Raw genomic sequence first — 17,981 nt, forward strand, 5'->3', positions numbered from 1 at the left:
CATTTCACCCTTAGGATGACCTGCACAGTAGTTGCTAATATTATCCCCATTTTGCAGAAGTGGAAACTGAAACCCTGGGGGTTAAGTAACCTGCCTAAGGTTGCACAGCCCAGGTTAGATTGAAGTGGGGGGAGTGGAGGCAAAGAGGCCTGCTAGGAGGCTCCTTAGTGGCCCCGGCAAGGCATGAGGCCTGAGCTAAGGATGAGACGTGGCCTGAAGTGAGAACGTGCAGTAAAGATCCTGCCTGGTGGCATGAACGGCTGGCTCACTGATTGGAGGAGGAAGGAGAGGAAGGGGAGGAATCAAAAGTGCTTGTCTCTGGCTCCAGAAACTTGAACTACATTGCCAGCACCACAGAGAAGGGGACATGAGCAGCGGGGGCAGAAGTGGGGGATCGGTTGGCTGTGACCATGCGGTGCCTTTGGACCATTCAAGAGAGACGTTCAGGACTCATGGGGGGCTCAACTGGGAGTGTGGGTTTGGGGTCCCCCTGGTTTTCCTGAGCACTCCTCGGAGCAGCCAACTCTGGTTTCTCAGGGAGGCAGCAGGTGGGGCAGGCCGCTGGGCAGCACGGGCTGGGTGTGGGCTGGACGCTGCGACGAATGCCCTCTCGCCAGGCACTGGCAGGACCTGGGCTACATGATCCTCTACATCACCGGGCGGCCGGACATGCAGAAGCAGCGCGTGGTTTCCTGGCTGTCCCAGCACAACTTCCCGCAGGGCATGATCTTTTTCTCCGACGGGCTGGTGCACGACCCGCTGCGACAGAAGGCCATCTTCCTCCGCAACCTCGTGCAGGAGGTGAGCGGCCAGCCCCGGGCTGGGCTGTGGCCTGGGAGGGGGTGAGACCTCCAGGGCCCTCCTCCATACTCCCTCGACCCCAGTGGGCCCTCATCCGTTTACCCCACCACCTCCTGTTGTGCACGCGGATGGCCAGTTTGCAAAGCACACAAGCGTGGATCTCGGTGGTTCCTTTTATAGCCTTTCCAGGTAGGTGTTGTTATCCTCAGTGACAGCTGAGAAAGGTGAGGCTCACAGACTTGCCCAAGATCTCAGAGTCAGGCTTTCACCCTTTTCATCTCCTCACCCTAAAGCCTGCACTCTCGTGTCTGCACTTGGTTGTTCATTCAACAGACACTTAGGGTCTACTGTGCTTCTTACCTGTCCTCAGCCTTGGGGCCACCCAGAGACAAACAGAATGTGGGCTGTGCTCTTCGGAGCTTTGACCCAGAGCTGCGGTTTGGTCCTCACATTCTGTTCCCAGGACCCAAGGCACAGAATCCTGGGAGCTTATTAGAAATGCAGATTCTCTATCCTTCCCTCAGATCTACTGGATCAAAAACTCTGGAGAGGGGCCCAGCAATCTGTGTTTTAACAAACCCTCCATGGGATCCTGCTGCTTACAAAATTTTGAGACCCACTGATCTAGACCAGTGGTTGACAAACTGTGACTCAGGGGCTAAATCTCGCCAGCAGCCTATTTTATTTGACCTATGAGCTTATACTTTTAAATGGTTGAGGGGGACATCAAGTGGAGAGTAATATTTCCTGACATGTGAAAGATATATGAAGCTCAGATTTCAGTGTCCATAAATAGTTTTATTCCAACGTAGCCAAGCTCATGAGCTGTGTTGTTGATGGCTGCTTCGAGATATAATGGAACAGTTGAGAAGCTGCAATACAGTGCTGGGACTGAAATATTTACTATCTGGTCTTTCATATAAAAAGTCTCCCAATCCCTGATCTAGAGGACTGAGAGCCTGCAAATCCCCCATTTACTGGTATGTAAGTAGAAAAGGCCCTAATGGCAAACAGAGAAAGGACCTTGTGTTGCTTGGGGAGGGCAGGGAAGGCTTCTAGGAGGTGGGAACTTTTGAGCTGAGTATTGAAGCATGAGTATGAGTTCGTCAGGTGCCCAAAGAAACAGCATGTGCAAAGGCACTGTGGTAGGAAGAGCCTGGGATGTTCTCAGAGCTGCAGGATGGGATGCAGTGGCAGACCGAGGCCAGTTGGGAGCTGAGGCACCAGAGGTCATCAGGGGCTTCAGGTTGGTAGGTCTTGAAAACCTCAGAAGCCAGGCCCAGACCATGAACTCTGCTGAGGGCAATGGGGAGCTATGGAAACGCTTAAAGTGGCAGTGTCTAATTTGGGCTATAGAAAGATCCCTCTGGCAGCTGTGTGGAGAACAGATTAGTGGGAGAAGCAAGAGGTGGGGAGGACAGTTAGGAAGCTGCCCAAGCAAGGGACAGGGAGATCAGAGTCTAGGTGGTAGCCATGGGACGGAGCGAAAGGCATGGGCAGATCAGGAGGTAGAATCGTCAGGGCTCAGTGATGGTTTCATGGAGGGAGCAAGGAGCTCTCAGATATCCGTCTTGAGTAACCAGGAGAAACCCAGGGGCTGCTAATCTGACCTGACTGTAGTCTCCACGGAGGCAGATCTCGTGTCCGTTTGTCACCAATATATCTCCAGCATCGGAGACAATGATGACAGGATAGGCACCCAGTAAGTGTTAGTGGGGTGAGTGAGGGAATGAATGAAATGAAAGGGGACCAGGCTGGAGGAAGATGAGCTCATTTGTGGACACATGGAGGCTGGTATGGCCACTGGACACGAGCTGTGTCAGTCCCAGCAGGTCAATGAAGCCAAGGGAAGGGGTGAGAAGGGGTCGTGCTGAGCCCCCAAGAGCAGGAAGGGGAGCCAGCCAAGGAACCAGAGGCAGCCAGATGGGGAGGAGGCCAGGAGAGAGAAGCTTCCTGGGATCGGGGAGGAGGAGTTTTCAGGAAGGACACTCTCCTTGGGAAGAGGTGCGTTTGGTGAGAAAGGTCCTCATGATGAAGACTGGACACCGATGACCTCGGTGTAGAAGGGACGCCTCAGAGGGGCCGAGGGGCAGGAGCAGTGGGGTGAGAGCAGAGAAGGGGGTCTCGGCTCAGAAGGGTCATGGTGTGGGTGGGAATAGACTCTCTGGACTGAAGTCACAGGAGTGAGCTGGGGCCCATCAGGAGGTGGGACAGGGCGGGGCAAAGAGGCTGCTCCTTCACTGGGCTAAAGGCAGATTGGGGGATAAACCAATGAAGGGGGAGAGGGCCAGTGGGCTGGGGAGGGCCCCTCTTTGGTTCAACATCCAGGACTGGGTAGCAGCTCGGGGAGGGAAGTAAAAATCGCAAGTGTTTTCTAGGGTGGGGGAGCAGAAAGACTCTGTGGGGCTAGAGCTGGGTGGTTGTGTGTCTCTCTGGAAGCTCTCAGCAGCCAGCACACAGAAAGGGCAGATGTGGAGCAGGCCCAGCGAGGCCACGGGGAGGCCACGGGGAGCCCGGGCAGGTGGGGAGGGTGAGGCAGGAGAGCTGTGTGGAGAATGCAGGTGGACAAGGCCAGAGAGGCTGGAGGCAGCAGAGGTGGGAGGAGCGGGGTCCCGTGGGAAAGCGAGAGATCAGAGTCCAGAGGGGGCAATTCCGGGCTCAGTCTTGGAGGTGATGGCCACGACCGTAAAGAGGACCAGTCCCGGCTCTCACCCAAGAGGCTCAGGTGGTGGGTGGGTCATCCACGAGGACAGGGGTTCATCCCAGTGACAGTCGGACTTAGGAGGAAGAAAAGCTGTGACCTGGGACCAAAAGTCTCTGGTGAACTTGGGGGGAGGGTGGGTGGGAGAGAAGAAGATGACACTGGTGGGGGGGCTCAAAGTGAGGAGCAGTGAGACAGTGAGCGCCTGAAAAGAGGTGGGGTTTCATCCCCGGGGGGCAGGCGAGGATCTGGAGGCGATGCTGGAATGAGGAGGAGCTGGGCTGTTTTCTGAACTGGGATGAGGCTCCTGGGTAGGACATCAGACCAGCCAGACAAGGCAGTGGCCACAGTCCGGTGTGGTGGGGATGGCACAGGGACAGAGGCCATGCAGGACTGACTCCAGTCCCGGCCCTTTGATATGTCAACCTGGCCCTCAGTGTCCTTGTCCACAAAGGAGTGCTTTGCCCCATTGATACACAACCTGGTGCTGCGCAGCTCATGGTGTGGTCCTCACTTCACCAGGCAGAACCCTGTATTGGGCCTGGGGTGCAGGGTGGGGGGCAGAGAGGGAAGGCCACTGCAGGGTAGGCCCATGACTTGGCTTCCAACAGTGTGCAGATAAAGGGTCCCCAGCAGGAGTTTCCTGGTGGGGGAGGGTTGTCTAGGAATCCTTGGGGGGAGGCTTGGCTGGGCCTCTCTCCCCCCATGAGCTGCTCTGTGTTTCAGTGCTTCATCAAAATCAGTGCTGCCTACGGCTCCACAAAGGACATCTCCGTCTACAGCGTGCTGGGCCTGCCACCTTCCCAGATCTTCATCGTGGGCAGGCCCACCAAGAAGTACCAAACCCAGTGCCAGGTGGGTGGAGGCTGGGCTGGGGCTGGGGGCTGGGGAGGGGGCGAGGGAAAGAGTGAGGGGGAGGAGGTGGTTATTCCTTTAATTGTTCTTTCCTTCGTCTGCTCATTCATTCATTCATTCATTCAACAAATACTACCGGGCACCTGCCTCAAAACACCCTGTGTTGGGAGCAGGGGAGAGTCCCCAGTGGAATCGGACGTCATGTCATCCAGTCTAGCAGGGAGATGGAAAAATTTCCAGACAATGCCAGTACAGTGGGGCAAGAGCCATAATAAAAGATGAGGGAGCACAGAGAATGGTGGGGCCCCGAAAGGAATAGCTAAGCTGGACTCAGGGCAAGGTTGGTTTTCAGGAGTGTGAGGAATTGTCCTAGAAGGGACAATTCTAGGAGCCTGGAGGAGCATTTGTGACCGAGGCAGCAGCAGAAGCAAAGGTCAGGAGGTGACAGAGAACATGTATATTCTGGGAACTGCCAGCGACAGCCTGGCTGAGCGTGACGGGGGGCGGAGCTGGCGAGGGGGCTGCCGTGGCAGTGCCAGGGCCTGTGCGCCTTGGCGGGCTGGGACTCTGTCTTTGGAGTGTTTATGATTTAGAGAAGTCCCTCGGGCTCCAGGTGGGAGGTGGGTGGGAGGAAGTGGCAGGGCAGTGGGAGGGAGGAGAGAAGGCGGAGGGTCTGAGAGGCCTTTTTAGGCAGGATGGGCTGGATTTGGTAACGAATGGATCAGATGTGTGGGATGAAGGAAAGGGAAAGGCGAGGATGACACCCCGTTTCTGGCTTGGTGAGAGGCAGGTTGAGGGAGCAGATTGAAGGGAAGGCGACAATCTTTTGGGGCATGTTGAGTGTGAACCCTGAGAGTGACCAGCAGGTGGAGGGTCAGAAGTTGGAGGGGCTGCCGAGTGGGGACCCCTAGAGCAGCACTGATCTCAAACTAAATGCGCTGGTGGCTCCTGCGGGGATCTTGTTTTAAGGCGGGTTCTGATTCTGTAGGTGTGTGGGGCCTGAGGTCCTGCCTACCTAGGGCCCGGGCGCTGCTGCTGTGAGCAGGCCGCACGTCCAGTAGCGAGCTGAGAACACAGTGGTAAGGATTGGCAAGAAGGGCAGTTACAGGGGCCAGAAAACGACCAGGTTCCACGGGGCAGAAGGTGGACTATGGGAGAGACATATAGTTTGGGATTTTAGTGAAAGTGACCAGGATGGGAGTTTCACCCCCATCAAGAATCCAGAGAATTCCGGAATGACCTACAGGTACAGATAGACGTGCTCAGCTGTCCAAAGCAGGTCCAGGAGCCTTGAATGACAGTGAGCTTCCAGTTTTCCACGGAGGAGCTGGAGGCCCACGGTAGGGTGTTGCAGAGAAGGTGACAGTGGGGGTGGGGTGGGGTGGGGTGGGGTGGGAGGCAGGCCCGGGGCCGGCCCCGCCCCGCCGCCCTGACTCCCGCCCCTCCGCAGTTCCTGAGCGAGGGCTACGCCGCGCACCTGGCCGCGCTGGAGGCCAGCCACCGCGCGCGCCCCAAGAAGAACAGCTCGCGGATGATCCTGCGCAAGGGCAGCTTCGGCCTCCACGCGCAGCCGGACTTCCTTCGGAAGCGCAACCACCTGCGCAGGACCATGTCGGTGCAGCAGCCCGACCCGCCCGCCAACCCCAAGCCCGAGCGGGCGCAGAGCCAGCCCGAGTCCGACAAGGACCACGAGCGCCCCCTGCCGGCGCTCAGCTGGGCGCGCGGGCCCCCCAAGTTCGAGTCGGTGCCCTGAGGGCCGGGCTGGGCGCCGAGCAGGGGGGCCTTACCAGGCTGCCCGCGGGGACCGGAGGGGCTGCCTTCTCCCCAACAGAGGCCTTTTCCTGCTTTTTCCCTCCCGTGTCTGTCCAGCAGCGTCCGACCACAGAAGGGGGGAGGAGAGGAACCCTACCCGTCCTTGAGGGGGCTCCCTAGGCTGCAAGGGCATGAGACTCCCCCCTCCCGGGTCTCAGTGCAGCCACTGCGGCCTCCCCCGTGCCTGCGGCTTCAAGCCCAAGTCAGGGTTGATGTCTGTGTAATCCGGGGTGCAGGCCTGCCCCCCCAGCTGGAGTGTTTGACCAAGTCGACCATCTTTCTGAGTTCTCTAGGCTTCCGGGGTAACGACAGGCAGGCCCAAAGGGAGAAGCCCCCAGACCAGGGATCCACAGCCACTGGCAGGAACGGCTTCGTGTCTGTCTGGTGGAGAGGCGAGTGAGTGGCATTGTGCCCGCCTGCCCTCCCTGTGACTTTCTGAGTTACCATCTTGGGCCTGGCTCTCCTATGGCAAAGTGGCCACTTTCTGGGAGTGAGAGGATGCCCCCTGGGCTCATCCTTTGTTCAGGTGTCTGTCCCCTGGCCCTGGGGGGAGGGGTCTGGTGCTGACAGCCTGTTCTGCTGCAGCTGTTCATGTCCCGCCTTCTTGTCCTCAGTATCTTTACCACTCTCCTGTGGCCCTTGAGGACAGTTGTTCCTCTTTCCGGAGTCCTGCCTGGTGCCCTCCCCTGTGAGGCTGCGGCCTTGGGCTCCGGCCTAGCTGGGCTAGCTGTGAGCCCTGGAGCCAGCTGCTTGCCCTCTCTGGGCCCTGCCTTCCTTACGTAATTGAGGGATCTCCCCAGCTGAGATTAGAGGGATGCGAGTTTTGACTCCTAGGCTGTCCTGCACTTCTGTTCCGTGAGGCTTTTCAGGCCCAAGAGCTCCTCGGAGGGCTCAGTGATCTACACTGTGGCCACAACCTGAGAGCGGGGCTCTGGGTGGGCTGGGAGGGAGCAGCTATTGCTCCATCACTTCAAAGGAAGGCCCTGGGGTGGGGGGGGGAAGGGGTCCCTCCTCCATGGAGAGATTTGTTTTGCAACAATGCCCAAACCCTGATGCCCAAACCTGGTGTCCCAGGAACAGACATCTTCCCAGAGGGCACTGATCTGGCTCCTCCCCAGCACTACCCAGACTCATTGCTCCCTTTTGACTCCTGGAAGGCATAGAGCTGAGAGCCCGGAGTTCTGGGAGTTCATGTAGTTTTGGCTCAAACTGTTGTATTCTCTGTCCTTCCCTTTGCCACTCAGCTTGGTCTGGTGCCCATAACTTCCTCTTGGGTCATCCCCTGAGATTGGTAGGGCTTAGCTCTTCTGGGGCCCCTTAAAGCCTGTCCAGGTCCTCATGCTGCTGGGCCCCTGGCCTGGGCATTGGTCCCCTGCAGCCCAGGCCAGCCTCTGAGCCCCTCGTGCTGTCACTGAGATGGTCCAGTTCTTTCAGCCAGGGCTCCGTGTCATGGGCCAGGCGGCCTTGGGGCCCAGACATCTGTGTCAGCCCAGTGTCGCTTCTGCTCAATGTCTACCTCTTGCAGTTCCCATGTGTCCGGTGTACTCCCCGACAGCCGCTGCTGGGGGGTGGGCAGCTGGCACCACTGGCAAATGGGGCACCCTGCTGGGGCTGGAGGGGTCCTGCTTCCAGCCCCTAACCCTGCTCTCTACGAGAAACGTGTCTTCTCCAGTCTGCCCGATCTCTGCCACACCTCTGCCAGCTCTCTGCTTCACTTTCAGTCCCCCACCTGCATTTCAGCAGCAGGAGCTGCCAGCAAGTCTGTTGGGGAGGGACGATCACCCGGGCTTCCTCTTTCGTCCTGCCTCCTGGCAGTTCACATTCCTCCTTCACATGGCATTTTTCTCGGCTCCCCCATAAAGCACCAGCTCATGTGGCTTAGCCACCTCAACCCCAGTCCTTCCCTTCCTTTCCAAAATATACCCTAAATTAAACTTGGGCAGGCTGACTCTGATTCTCTGAAACTCCATCTCCTTTTTGCAGAAGCCACTGATGTATTACTCTCATGTGAGCAGGATTCTGTGATTGTGGGGGTCTGAGCTGGGATGTGGAACCTAGCAGGGGAGCCACCCCTCTTCTTCCTGGAGCTCTGGATTGGGGCTCCGAAGCTGATGCTGAAGGTGTACAGTGAGCTTGTGAACATGCACTCACGGGGCTTTAGTGAGTGTGACTGTGTCTGTGTGATTCTGTGTAGTGACCAGACTCAGACAATGTAGGTTTCAGTTCTGATTTCTCAGCAACTGTAACCAATATGCACTTTCTCCGCTAGTGGTTTGTTCAATTTTGTTCGTCCAGTTAATGTTGGAGAAAAACAAAGAACCAAGTGGTGTTGTTCTCTGGAGGGGGCTGCTGCCTCCCCCAGAGTAGTTGTGACCCATTCGGCTGTTTTCTAGAAAATCCTTCCAGCTTCCGGTGTGCCTGACCCTCGGGAGCCGGAAAACAGATCTTCCTGCCTGACCAAAGCTCCCTGTTTCTGACGTGGCATGTTTGTTTCTCCCAGTTCGGTGGCCATCCCGCTGGAGGGCCTGCCTGCTGCCTTCCTCTCCATTTGCCCTGTTGGGGGTTCAGGGTGTACCCCACAGCCAGGGCCTGCTTGTCTGACATCATGGTTTTTTCCTAAAGAGCACGACTCCTTCTTTAGGCTCCGCAAAATATTAAAAAATAAAAATAGGAGGCTTTTCATGCATTGGATGAATGGCTCTCCTGCCTGGACACTGGCCAGAGAAAACAAACATGCCTGAACCCCAGTATTCAGAGATTACTGGGGGGGAGGGTGGGCTCTCTGAAAGAGGGGAGGCTGTGTCTCATGGCTTTTTAACTCCTTTTACCACTCTGGACCCCATACCCGCCCAGAAGTGTCCTGCAGACAAAGCGTGGCACCAATTTTCCAATGAGAGCTGGGCCCGTGGCAGCGTGCAGCTGGCCAGGGTTCTGCTTGGACACCCCCACCCAGCCCAGGCGCAGCCCACCCGGGAGGGGCGCCAGGCTGCAAAGGAGCCTCATAGCTGACCCCGCCTTAAACAACCAACTTTCCCACTGAACCTGGGGGTTTGGGTGCCAAGTGCTCTGGAAACCTAACCTCTTTGGCTCCGACACAGGAAGTCACCTCCCTCCTGCTCCCCCTGGGCTTGGAGGAACTTTCTTAAAAATTATACTTAGGGTTAAGTCCAGGCAGCGGAGCCTGGTCTGGGTCCTGCTCTTTTTGCTGAGAAACCAAGAGGGTGGTTGGGATAAATATCAGTTGGACTCCACTCTGGTGGGGACAAGGGGCAGGTGACACCAAAGAGGGGCAGGACAGGAGGGCGGCTGGCTCATGGGGACCCCCACGCTCGGACCCCAGCGTCCTTTCTATTTGTTTACTTGGTGGTGGCAGCCTGTCTGGTCTTGTCCCTGGTCTGACTGTTCCTAAGTGTGTAACTCTCAGTATTATCCGTGGTGGGTGGTTCTGTGGTGAAAAGGTTTCTATCCCTCATGGCTGCCTTGTACAAAATCCGTTAGAAAAGAAAATGTAAAATATCAGATTTCTAACAAGACAAAAACAGTATTATGGAGTTCAAAGATTTTTACAACTGGTCTTGATTTTGATGTGAACTGGTTTTTAACTCTCCAACGTTGTCACTTAAATAAAAACCTTACTTGCCTTTAAAATGTGCTTTGCTCTGAGTGAAGCCCAGAAACCTTTCCCGTTACTCCTGTGCTCCCTGCGCCGGAGGTGGGCTGGCTTGGAGTGGGGGTGAGTGAGGGGACAAAGCCTGATACCAGAACATAGACCAGAGTGGCACAGGGGTGGCAGTGACAGAGAAGAGATGTCAAATACGGAAAGAATCTTTATTATGGAAAAGCAACGTTATCAAAGGAAGTTACACCCTGATTTCTTTCTAATAAAATGACAAAGCAGATTTCTTAAATAATTTACAAAGGGCAGAAATTGCTACTGAGCAATACTACACCTCCCTGCCACCCACAGCGTCCGGAGCTGAGAATAGAAATAGGTACCCATGGGCCCTGGGTCTCACAGCCTGGAAACCTCTCCCATCCCTTTCTTTGGAGCAGGCATGGGAGCTGGTTCCCAATAGCCTGGGCACTGGTGACACAGGTGACTCCTTGCAGCCCCTGTTCCTGGGTGCACAGCTCAGTGCTCTCAGATACCTCCTGGAGCCTGCACTTCACGATGCAAAAGAGGCAACCACAAGGCTCAAGTGTGAGGTGTGTTTCAAAGCCCAAAAGGGGAGTAGAATGAACAATCCCCTTCCCTCTCCCAGGTCTTCCCCAGTCACTCTTGGGCTGTGGCAGGTGGTCTCTGCTGGGCTCAGATGTGGTTGCAGCAGAGCAGGAGAGCCGATGCCCCCAAGCAGCCCTCATCTGGGCCTATGTTAGTCAGGTCTTTCTTAGCAGTAGCTCAGGGGCAGTGCCAACTCCTGGGGGCTTCCTCCAGAAACTCAAGGGGAGGCATGGATCCTAGGTGTGGGGGTGTGGGCATCAGATATGATTCAATTCCTGCAAGACAGAGCTCCCATTGTGCCTCTTGCTGTGCTCTTGACAGGGGAGTGAGGACACCAGAGCCTCCCCCCAGAATGCGAGGCTAGAAGGCGATGGGGTAAGTAAGGTCAGCAGCTCTGGTTTGAGCTGGTAGGAAGACTGCACGCTTCCTACTCTGGGGGGCATCAGTTATGGGTTGTTCCAGAAGACTTAGTTCTTTAACATGTCTCCAAAGATGCACCTGTGCTCATGGGGGAGGAGGAGAGGAGGAGGGAGAAGATGCTGAGCAGGATGCTTGGGAGGAGGGCTTTACCCGAAGGGCACTGTCCTCAGTCACGAAGGAGAGAAACGGTCATGTCACCACTAGAAATGGGAAAGCAGGAGAGAGATGCCATCGGGTGCTGCAGGCTCTGAGGGCCCCTCCCAGTTTGGACTAGGTAGGACCAGACCTGGTAACAAGGTGGGAACTTGGCACACTCGGCACATAGTCAAAGCTGGCAGGGCCCCACCTGTGAGCTCATCACGACCATGTACAAATGGCCCCACCTTAGGGCAGCTCCAGACCCAGGCCCTGCCCTCAGGATGGGGTCCTGAGCAGACAGACCAGGAACTCCAAGCAGCTATGCAGCATTTCCCAATTCTATGGGGGGTGGGCAGGGCATAAGGGAGCCATGGGGAGTGTTAGAGGCAGGACAGGTCTTTCAGGAGCCTGGTGAAGTTCCAGGTGATGGACAAGTGTGGGGGCCCAAGACCCAGAGGGCCACATATATCCAGGGTGCACCCTTAACCACTGCCCCAATCTAGTCTTTCATCCGTCTCATGCTGCAGACGAAGAGACTGAGGCTCAGAGAAGGGGGGGGGGGGGGGGCTCGCCAGGGTCATACAGTGGGCTGGAGCCAGAAACAGAGGCCTGCCTAAAAAGGGGACCCTCCCAGCCACTTTGATTTGAAACATGGGACACCAGCTTACCTCTCTTCAGCCACAATGGCCTCATCCAGCTCTCGGGACAGCTTCTGGAGATGCTGGATTCCTGCCCCTACAGGCTCTAGGTCGCTGTCAGATTCACTGAGCAGAAAGAAAAGCCACAGGCACCAGTGACTAGTTGGAAACCTGTGGCCAGAGCCCCTCCCAACCCAGCATTGCAGCCTGGGGTCGGTGGGGGCTGGTCATCCTCCCAGACCCTCATTCTAGGAATTGACATCAGAGCAACTTTGAGCAGCTGGCAGAGAACAGATGGATCAAGGCTCATAAGGTCAAGGGCAGGTGATCCTGCAAAAAGGTAAGCCTTGCTGTTCCCCACTGAGCCTCAGCCTCCAGATGGCTTCAAAACGGGCTTTTAGGCTCATTAGGAGGCTTGGGAGACTGTGACACAAGCAGAGCTAAGCTCACCTCTTCTTTTTATAGATGAGGAAACTAAGGTGCTGAAAGACTTCCCCAGATCCCTGGCTAGTGTGGCGCAGAGCTGGGCCAGAACATGGATGTGACTCAGCTCAGGGTGCCCCTGGCTCTAGGGAGCCCCTGGGGCCCGTTAGTGTTTTGGGGATAAGGCATTCTTCCACTTACCTGGGGGAGCAAAGGGGCTCTGTAGAGGAGTAGGGGCTCCGGAAGGCAGCCTCCCTCCTGGACCTCCGCAGTGGGTGGGCATGTGGGCCCTTTTGGGTTGAGAGGCGGTGACGCTCCCTCTCCCAGGGGCCCAGAGTTGAGCGGGTAGGGGTGGTTCCAGACAGCCGGGTGCTCCTCTGGCTCAGGCTGCGAGCTGGGGGGCTACTGCCCTTCTGGGTCTCTCTCTTCCTCCTCCTGGCTTTCACCTGGGTTTCCACCAGCCACTTGGTGCCACTTTGGCAGGACTCCTGGATTCTCTGACAGGTACATGGAAATGTGAGCACAGAGCAGTCAAGGGTGAGCCACCCTGGTCTCTAAGCCATACCTCCGACCCCTCCACCTATCAGCTGTCCTACACACACAGACAGCTTTCAGTCTCAAGGGTGAGGGATATGGTTGATGCCATGTGACATGGGTCCACTGCAGGGACCCAGCTCGGGGCCCCCAGGGTATGAGTGCAGTGGTCAGCAGCAGAACCACTCTGGTGCATAGAGCCTCCATTCACCTAAGTCCAAACTCTCCTTCAGACACAGACTGATCCAGGGACTCAAGAGCAAAGCCTGCCCCCCAGGATACTGCAACATAATGTGTCCTCCTGCTTCTGGTGTCACTCTGTTCCATACTCCAGACCGACGCACAGAAATCCTTCTCAAGGCGACTCCTGATCATGACACTCAGCTGCTCAAGACCCTTCTAAGGCTGCTCATTGCCCACAGGGCCAAGCCCTAACTCTTGGGCTTTCCACACCGCTGGGGGACGGCTGTGGAAGCTCTTCCTCAGCTAGACTGCCTTTGCCTCGGCAAACCAGAGTCCAGGGTCGTTAGAGCGAGACCCGAGTTACATTTGGTGAGTGCTGTGCCCTTGGGCAGGCTATCTCGGTTCACTTCTGATCCCCGGGGACAAAGCAACCAGGGTTCTTCTATACAAGGACTAACATTTGGCTCAGAGGCCTCTCTACAAAGGGTCCACAAACATCTTCCTTCTCCCATATCTTCAGATTCCCAATCAGATACCGAGGAGCACCCCCTCCTACCCTCAGTTCTCTCCCTGGAGGTCTATTCACTCTCATGGCCTCTGTCCTTCCTAGGTGACACCTCCATACATCTCCAACTGCAGGTCTGAAGACACATCTACTTGGAAGGCCCATGGGCACCTCACACCCAACATAAGTGACATCTTCCTGCCCATACATCTCATCTGACACCAAACCCTCTCAAATCTACCTTCTGAGCAGCTCATGAAATTGTTCACTCGTTTGCAAGGCCAGACGCTCAGATCCCCCTCGTGGGAGAATCTGCTTCTACCCCCTTTTCCACCAAGTAGCTAAAGATCAAGGTCTAATATGCTAATTAGATCTGATTCCCACCCCATTGTAAATTCTTCCCACTGGCTCCTGAGACTACCAGTCTCTCTGGGGAGTGTCTAATCACCTTTAGCATACTGGACCCCCTTCTCACTACCCTACCTTGCTCTCTGGCGATACCCAGACTAAGCTCCTGCCAGCTCTCTTCAGCTTTTGCTCAGGATCTGGACTCATACCATTTCACCTGTCTTATACGCTCCTTTCTTCCTCTTTCGTGGGTGAATTCCATGGAATCACCTCCTCCAGGAAGCCTTCACTGACTAAGCTTGTTTTTGGTGTCCTCCCATCATTAGCTACTACCTTGTGGTTTCCATCACAACACAGCTCTATCATCTTGTATTGTGAGGATGTTTCCTCCATGACACTTTCCATTCACTCACTCAACTATTTGTGGAGCACCTACTATGTGCCAGGAACTGTTTGGGTGGTGCTGGGGACACAGCAATGAACAAATCAAAGCCCTTGTCTTCGTGGAGTCTATATTCTTGGGGGCTCCTTAGGGCAGCAGCTGACCAGGACATGGTTGGCATTACCTGGGACATGGCGCCCAAGGCGGTCTTAGCTGAGCGAGCTGCAGCCTGGAGGCCCTGCTGCCCTGGCTCTGGGGTTTCTAGGCGTTTCCAGGAAGGGCCTGCCCCTAGGTTGAGGCTGACTGCTCTCAGGGGCAGCCTCCTTTGGAACTGTCTGCAGAGGGAGCCCAGGGCTCCGCTGGAGGCCTCCAGTTGGCCAATTGCAGGCTGCAGCACCTCGCTCTCCTCCAGCTGCTCCTGGTCCTGGAGAGATCTCCTGCGCATGGAGGCGCTCACGCCAGGCCACCGAGAGGCCATCTGCCAGGCCAAGAGTCTATTCTGTCCACCAGACCCTGCGAAGGATGTCAAAAGGCAAGTCAGTCGGTAAAGAATAAGTTCTAATATGCTAATTAGACCTGATCCTACATCCCATTCCCAGGCTCCACAGAGACCCTGGGTACAAGGGAAGAGATGGGATGGTGGTCCATGGGGGGGGGGGGGGGCTGGGAAGGGGTGCACTTGGCAACTGTGAGTGCCAGGAGGAGTATGCTCCCTGAAAGTAGGGCGTGGGGCCAGCGAGGCCCAGAAGAAGGCAGAGGCTGATCAGGCTGGTCAGCATTTCCTGCGGTCCCTTGCCCTAAGTGTCTAAAGCAGCTGTCTTTCCATCCCAGCCTCAGGCGGGGAGGGGGGAGGAGTCGGAGCGGCCTCGTGGGCAAAGGGCCCCGCGCGACCAGCGCCTCCTGCACAACTCGCCCGGACCCAGCGCGCTCCCACCGAGACCCTGGCCGGCTGGCCAGAGCCCCCCGCGATACCCGGACGCCCCACCTGCGTGCCTGCCCTAACTAGTCGCCCCCTCGCCCCCTCTCCCCAGGTCTCTTCCGAACAGAAGCCCCCTACGCCCCGGCCTGCACTCACCCACAGCGCCCACCTCGACCAGAAGCCCAGCAGAGATGCGCCTCGCCCACCCCAGCCGATTTGAAACTCCGCGCGGGTCCGCCCCCTGGCCCTGTCCTCACAGCTGATTGGCTCCGTCTCCGCCTCGCTGTCGCACCGCGGATCTTATTGGCTCTCTGCTCTCGCGGCCGCGAATCCTGCTCTCCGATTGGCCGGGTCGTCCCCCATTCATCCCTCTGGACCCCCGCGGGGCTGGGCTCCGCCTGACGCCGCCTGACCCTTTGTATCTGCGGGTCCCGCCCGCAACGCCGCGGGAACCCGCCCGTGGACGCCCGCGGGCCCCCGCGCCACCTCCCGGAGCCTAGCCCCGGGCCACCCGGGTCCCTCCACGGACTGAAGAGGGCTGGTCTTACCGGGCGGGGCGGGGCGGGGCGGGGCGGGGCGGGGCACCCCGCCCATTCTGCCTTGAGGTCCCAGTGGATTTGTCACCAAGAACTCGGGCCTGAGTTCCCGTGGAGGTTTTGTTTCAAACTTCCCTGTGGACCCTCTGCCTTCCTGAGACAGAGCACCGCGCTTCGGCGTTCCCCACATTCTGCCCCTCACCCGTCCTGAAAGGGGGGACAGGTGCGAGATACCTCCCCTCCCTCCTCCAGTTACGCACTGCCTTCACCCCAGCTCACTGACCCCTTCCCTCCCTTCCCTTAGCTTCCAAAAGATGCTAAAATGAGCTAAAATATACCGTTCAGAAAGCCCCCCTCCCCTCCTTTACCGGACCTCAACGCCGCGCTGGCTACCCCACCCCTCAGTTTTCTTAGTTATCACCTGGTCTCCCCCACTCCTCGCCCATGGGCCCCGTGAAGCTCTGCCCTTAGCCTCCTCTGCATCTCTGGCTGATCACACCCACTTCTCTGGCCTCAGCTACACCCCCTATTCCCCCCCCCCCCATGGTGAGAACCATAAACACATAAACACATAAGGGGCAAGTAACTCACTACGCACCAAGTACCTGTGTTCGGAGCACTTTATATAATGAACCCATCTGACCCTCCTTGCAGCCTCCAGCTAGTAGGTAGAGGGCCAAGGATACACACTCTGCTAGCCTGGGGCCAGGGTCCGGGGGCCTCCCCACCACACCACACTGCCTCTTCTCAGCCCGCACCTCTCCCAGGCAGGGTATTTAACCACGTCCTGGACACCCAGCTCCTCCGGGGCACCGCAGGCAGCTTAAACCAAAGCCCCAACAAATATCACCCCCGCCTCTCCCAGCCGCCCTCCTCCTTCCCCATGTCCCCTCGCTCCGGTCTTTCCAAACACCTACTGGTGTCTGAAAGATTAAATACTGTGCTAAAAATGGGCCACTGCCCTGGCAGGTGGGGCTCAGTGGGCTGGCACTAAACGGAGCCAGTTGGATTCCCGGTCAGAGCACATGCCCCGGTTGTGGGCTAGATCCCCAGTAGGTGGCATGCAGGAGACAGCCGATCGATGTTCCGCTATCATATCAATGTTTCTCCCTCTTTCCCTCTCCCTTCCTCTCTCTGTAAAAATCAATAAAAATATTAGAAAAGAAAAGGGCCACGAAGTCAATGAAACGGATGCATCTTTACCCCAAATGGAGCTCAAATCTAGTGTGTGGGGGAGACAGACATTCATGAAGCAAGCTATCGATAACCAATTAATCAAAGAAAATTATGACACAAAAATTATGTCATTTAAAGCTGAGACCTAGAGAATGAGTTAACCAAGCAAAGGATGTGTGTGCTTGAGTGTGTGAGTGTGGGCTAGAGTGTGTGTTTGAGTATGTGCTTTGTGAGTGTGTGCTTTGAGTGTGTGTTTGTGCAAGGGGGGTCTCCTTGCACAGGGAATATCATGTTAACGGGACCAGTATCCAGCACACACATACAACTGAAGCACATGTTTCCTGAAACAATACTTGACTATGTGAGATGTCCTTGGATATTTTATTTATTTTATTTTTTAAAATACTGGTGACAGCTCATTACATTGATTTTACAGTGACTCACCGCTCTAGTTGGCCTGCTCCTCTTGTTTCCCTAGACGAACTGTTTCCCCAGCATCAGAAGTGTTTGTTCCAAAGCCTGTTTGTGCCACTAGTATTTCTTATTGTAATTAAGGAATTTAATTCATGCCTTTTACCAATAAAATATGAGCGGAAGGGAGCAAGAATTGTTATTTTTAGGAAAACTAAGCTGAAAGTGTGGGAAAGACTAGTGGGAGTGAAACACTTGGGAACCAGTCTCTCAGATTGGAGTGACTGCCACAATTGTCTGTCAGCACCTGTCACAACGCCTGGCACTTCATGGTCATCCATACAACAGCTTAGCTCTGTCCAGCCCTTACCTTGGCACGTGAGTGTGCCAAGTGCGTTTCTTTATTCTTTCTTAATCCTCGTGGCAGCTCTCTAACGTAGTTACTGCCTTTATTCCCATCACAGATGACAAAACTGAGATTCAGATGGGTGATGTATCTTGCTCAGGATGGGACGAGTCAGAGTGGAAACTTAGACCCCGAGCGTCTGACTCTAACACCTGGATTGTCACACGGTCGCCTCAGACACCAGGAAGGAGTAAGCGGACACCCTCCCTGCCTGGGGTTTTTCACCCCCTTCCCTCACAACCCCAACTGGCAGGCGAGGTGAAGGAAGAGCAGTTTCCATGGCAACGAGCAAAGGAGGGAGAAACAGTTTCTTCTGAATGAAAAGCTCTTTCCTGCTGCCTCATGGGTGAGGGGATGTAAAGGGGGGCGGGGGGGCACACCTGCATACGGTGCTGTGGCTATAGGATTAGGGGGACAAAGCGAGGGGATGAGCCCATGCCGGCGGCCAGAGCACGGCCAGGTCCCAGGACCAGGGAAGGCTGAGCGAGGCCCAGAGGGCAGGAGTCTGAGGGCAGGAGCCAGGAGCTGCAGGGCCCCTTGGCGGGAAAGGAGCTTAGAATTTATCCTGAGG

The 17,981-nt window shown here is 56.2% G+C and overlaps 2 protein-coding genes across 2 annotated transcripts in view; one reads left to right on the forward strand and one right to left on the reverse strand.

The window, feature by feature from the left end:
* PITPNM3 (PITPNM family member 3) overlaps positions 1 to 9,808 on the forward strand; it is a gene marked incomplete at its 5' end in the record, with an annotated part of 72,578 nt that extends 62,770 nt beyond the window's left edge. Inside the window, 3 exons of the mRNA XM_081162041.1 lie at positions 618 to 801; positions 4,229 to 4,357; positions 5,808 to 9,808. Of these exons, the coding sequence (XP_081018167.1) occupies positions 618 to 801; positions 4,229 to 4,357; positions 5,808 to 6,110 (616 nt within the window). The 3' untranslated portion in view covers positions 6,111 to 9,808. The remainder of the gene's footprint in view (positions 1 to 617; positions 802 to 4,228; positions 4,358 to 5,807) is intronic.
* Positions 9,809 to 9,978: 170 nt separating this feature from the next.
* Positions 9,979 to 15,100, reverse strand: PIMREG (PICALM interacting mitotic regulator). The gene is made up of 5 exons (XM_081162389.1): positions 15,038 to 15,100; positions 14,147 to 14,475; positions 12,212 to 12,507; positions 11,618 to 11,713; positions 9,979 to 11,011 (listed from the first exon to the last, which is right to left on the reverse strand). Exons 2-5 carry the CDS (start codon positions 14,438 to 14,440, stop codon positions 10,978 to 10,980), a joined length of 720 nt encoding a protein of 239 aa, XP_081018515.1. The 5' UTR covers positions 14,441 to 14,475; positions 15,038 to 15,100; the 3' UTR covers positions 9,979 to 10,977.
* Between the last annotated feature and the right edge of the window lie 2,881 nt (positions 15,101 to 17,981).

This window comes from Miniopterus schreibersii, assembly GCF_964146895.1.
Source record: "Miniopterus schreibersii genome assembly, chromosome: 16".
Taxonomy (NCBI): Eukaryota; Metazoa; Chordata; class Mammalia; order Chiroptera; family Miniopteridae; genus Miniopterus; species Miniopterus schreibersii.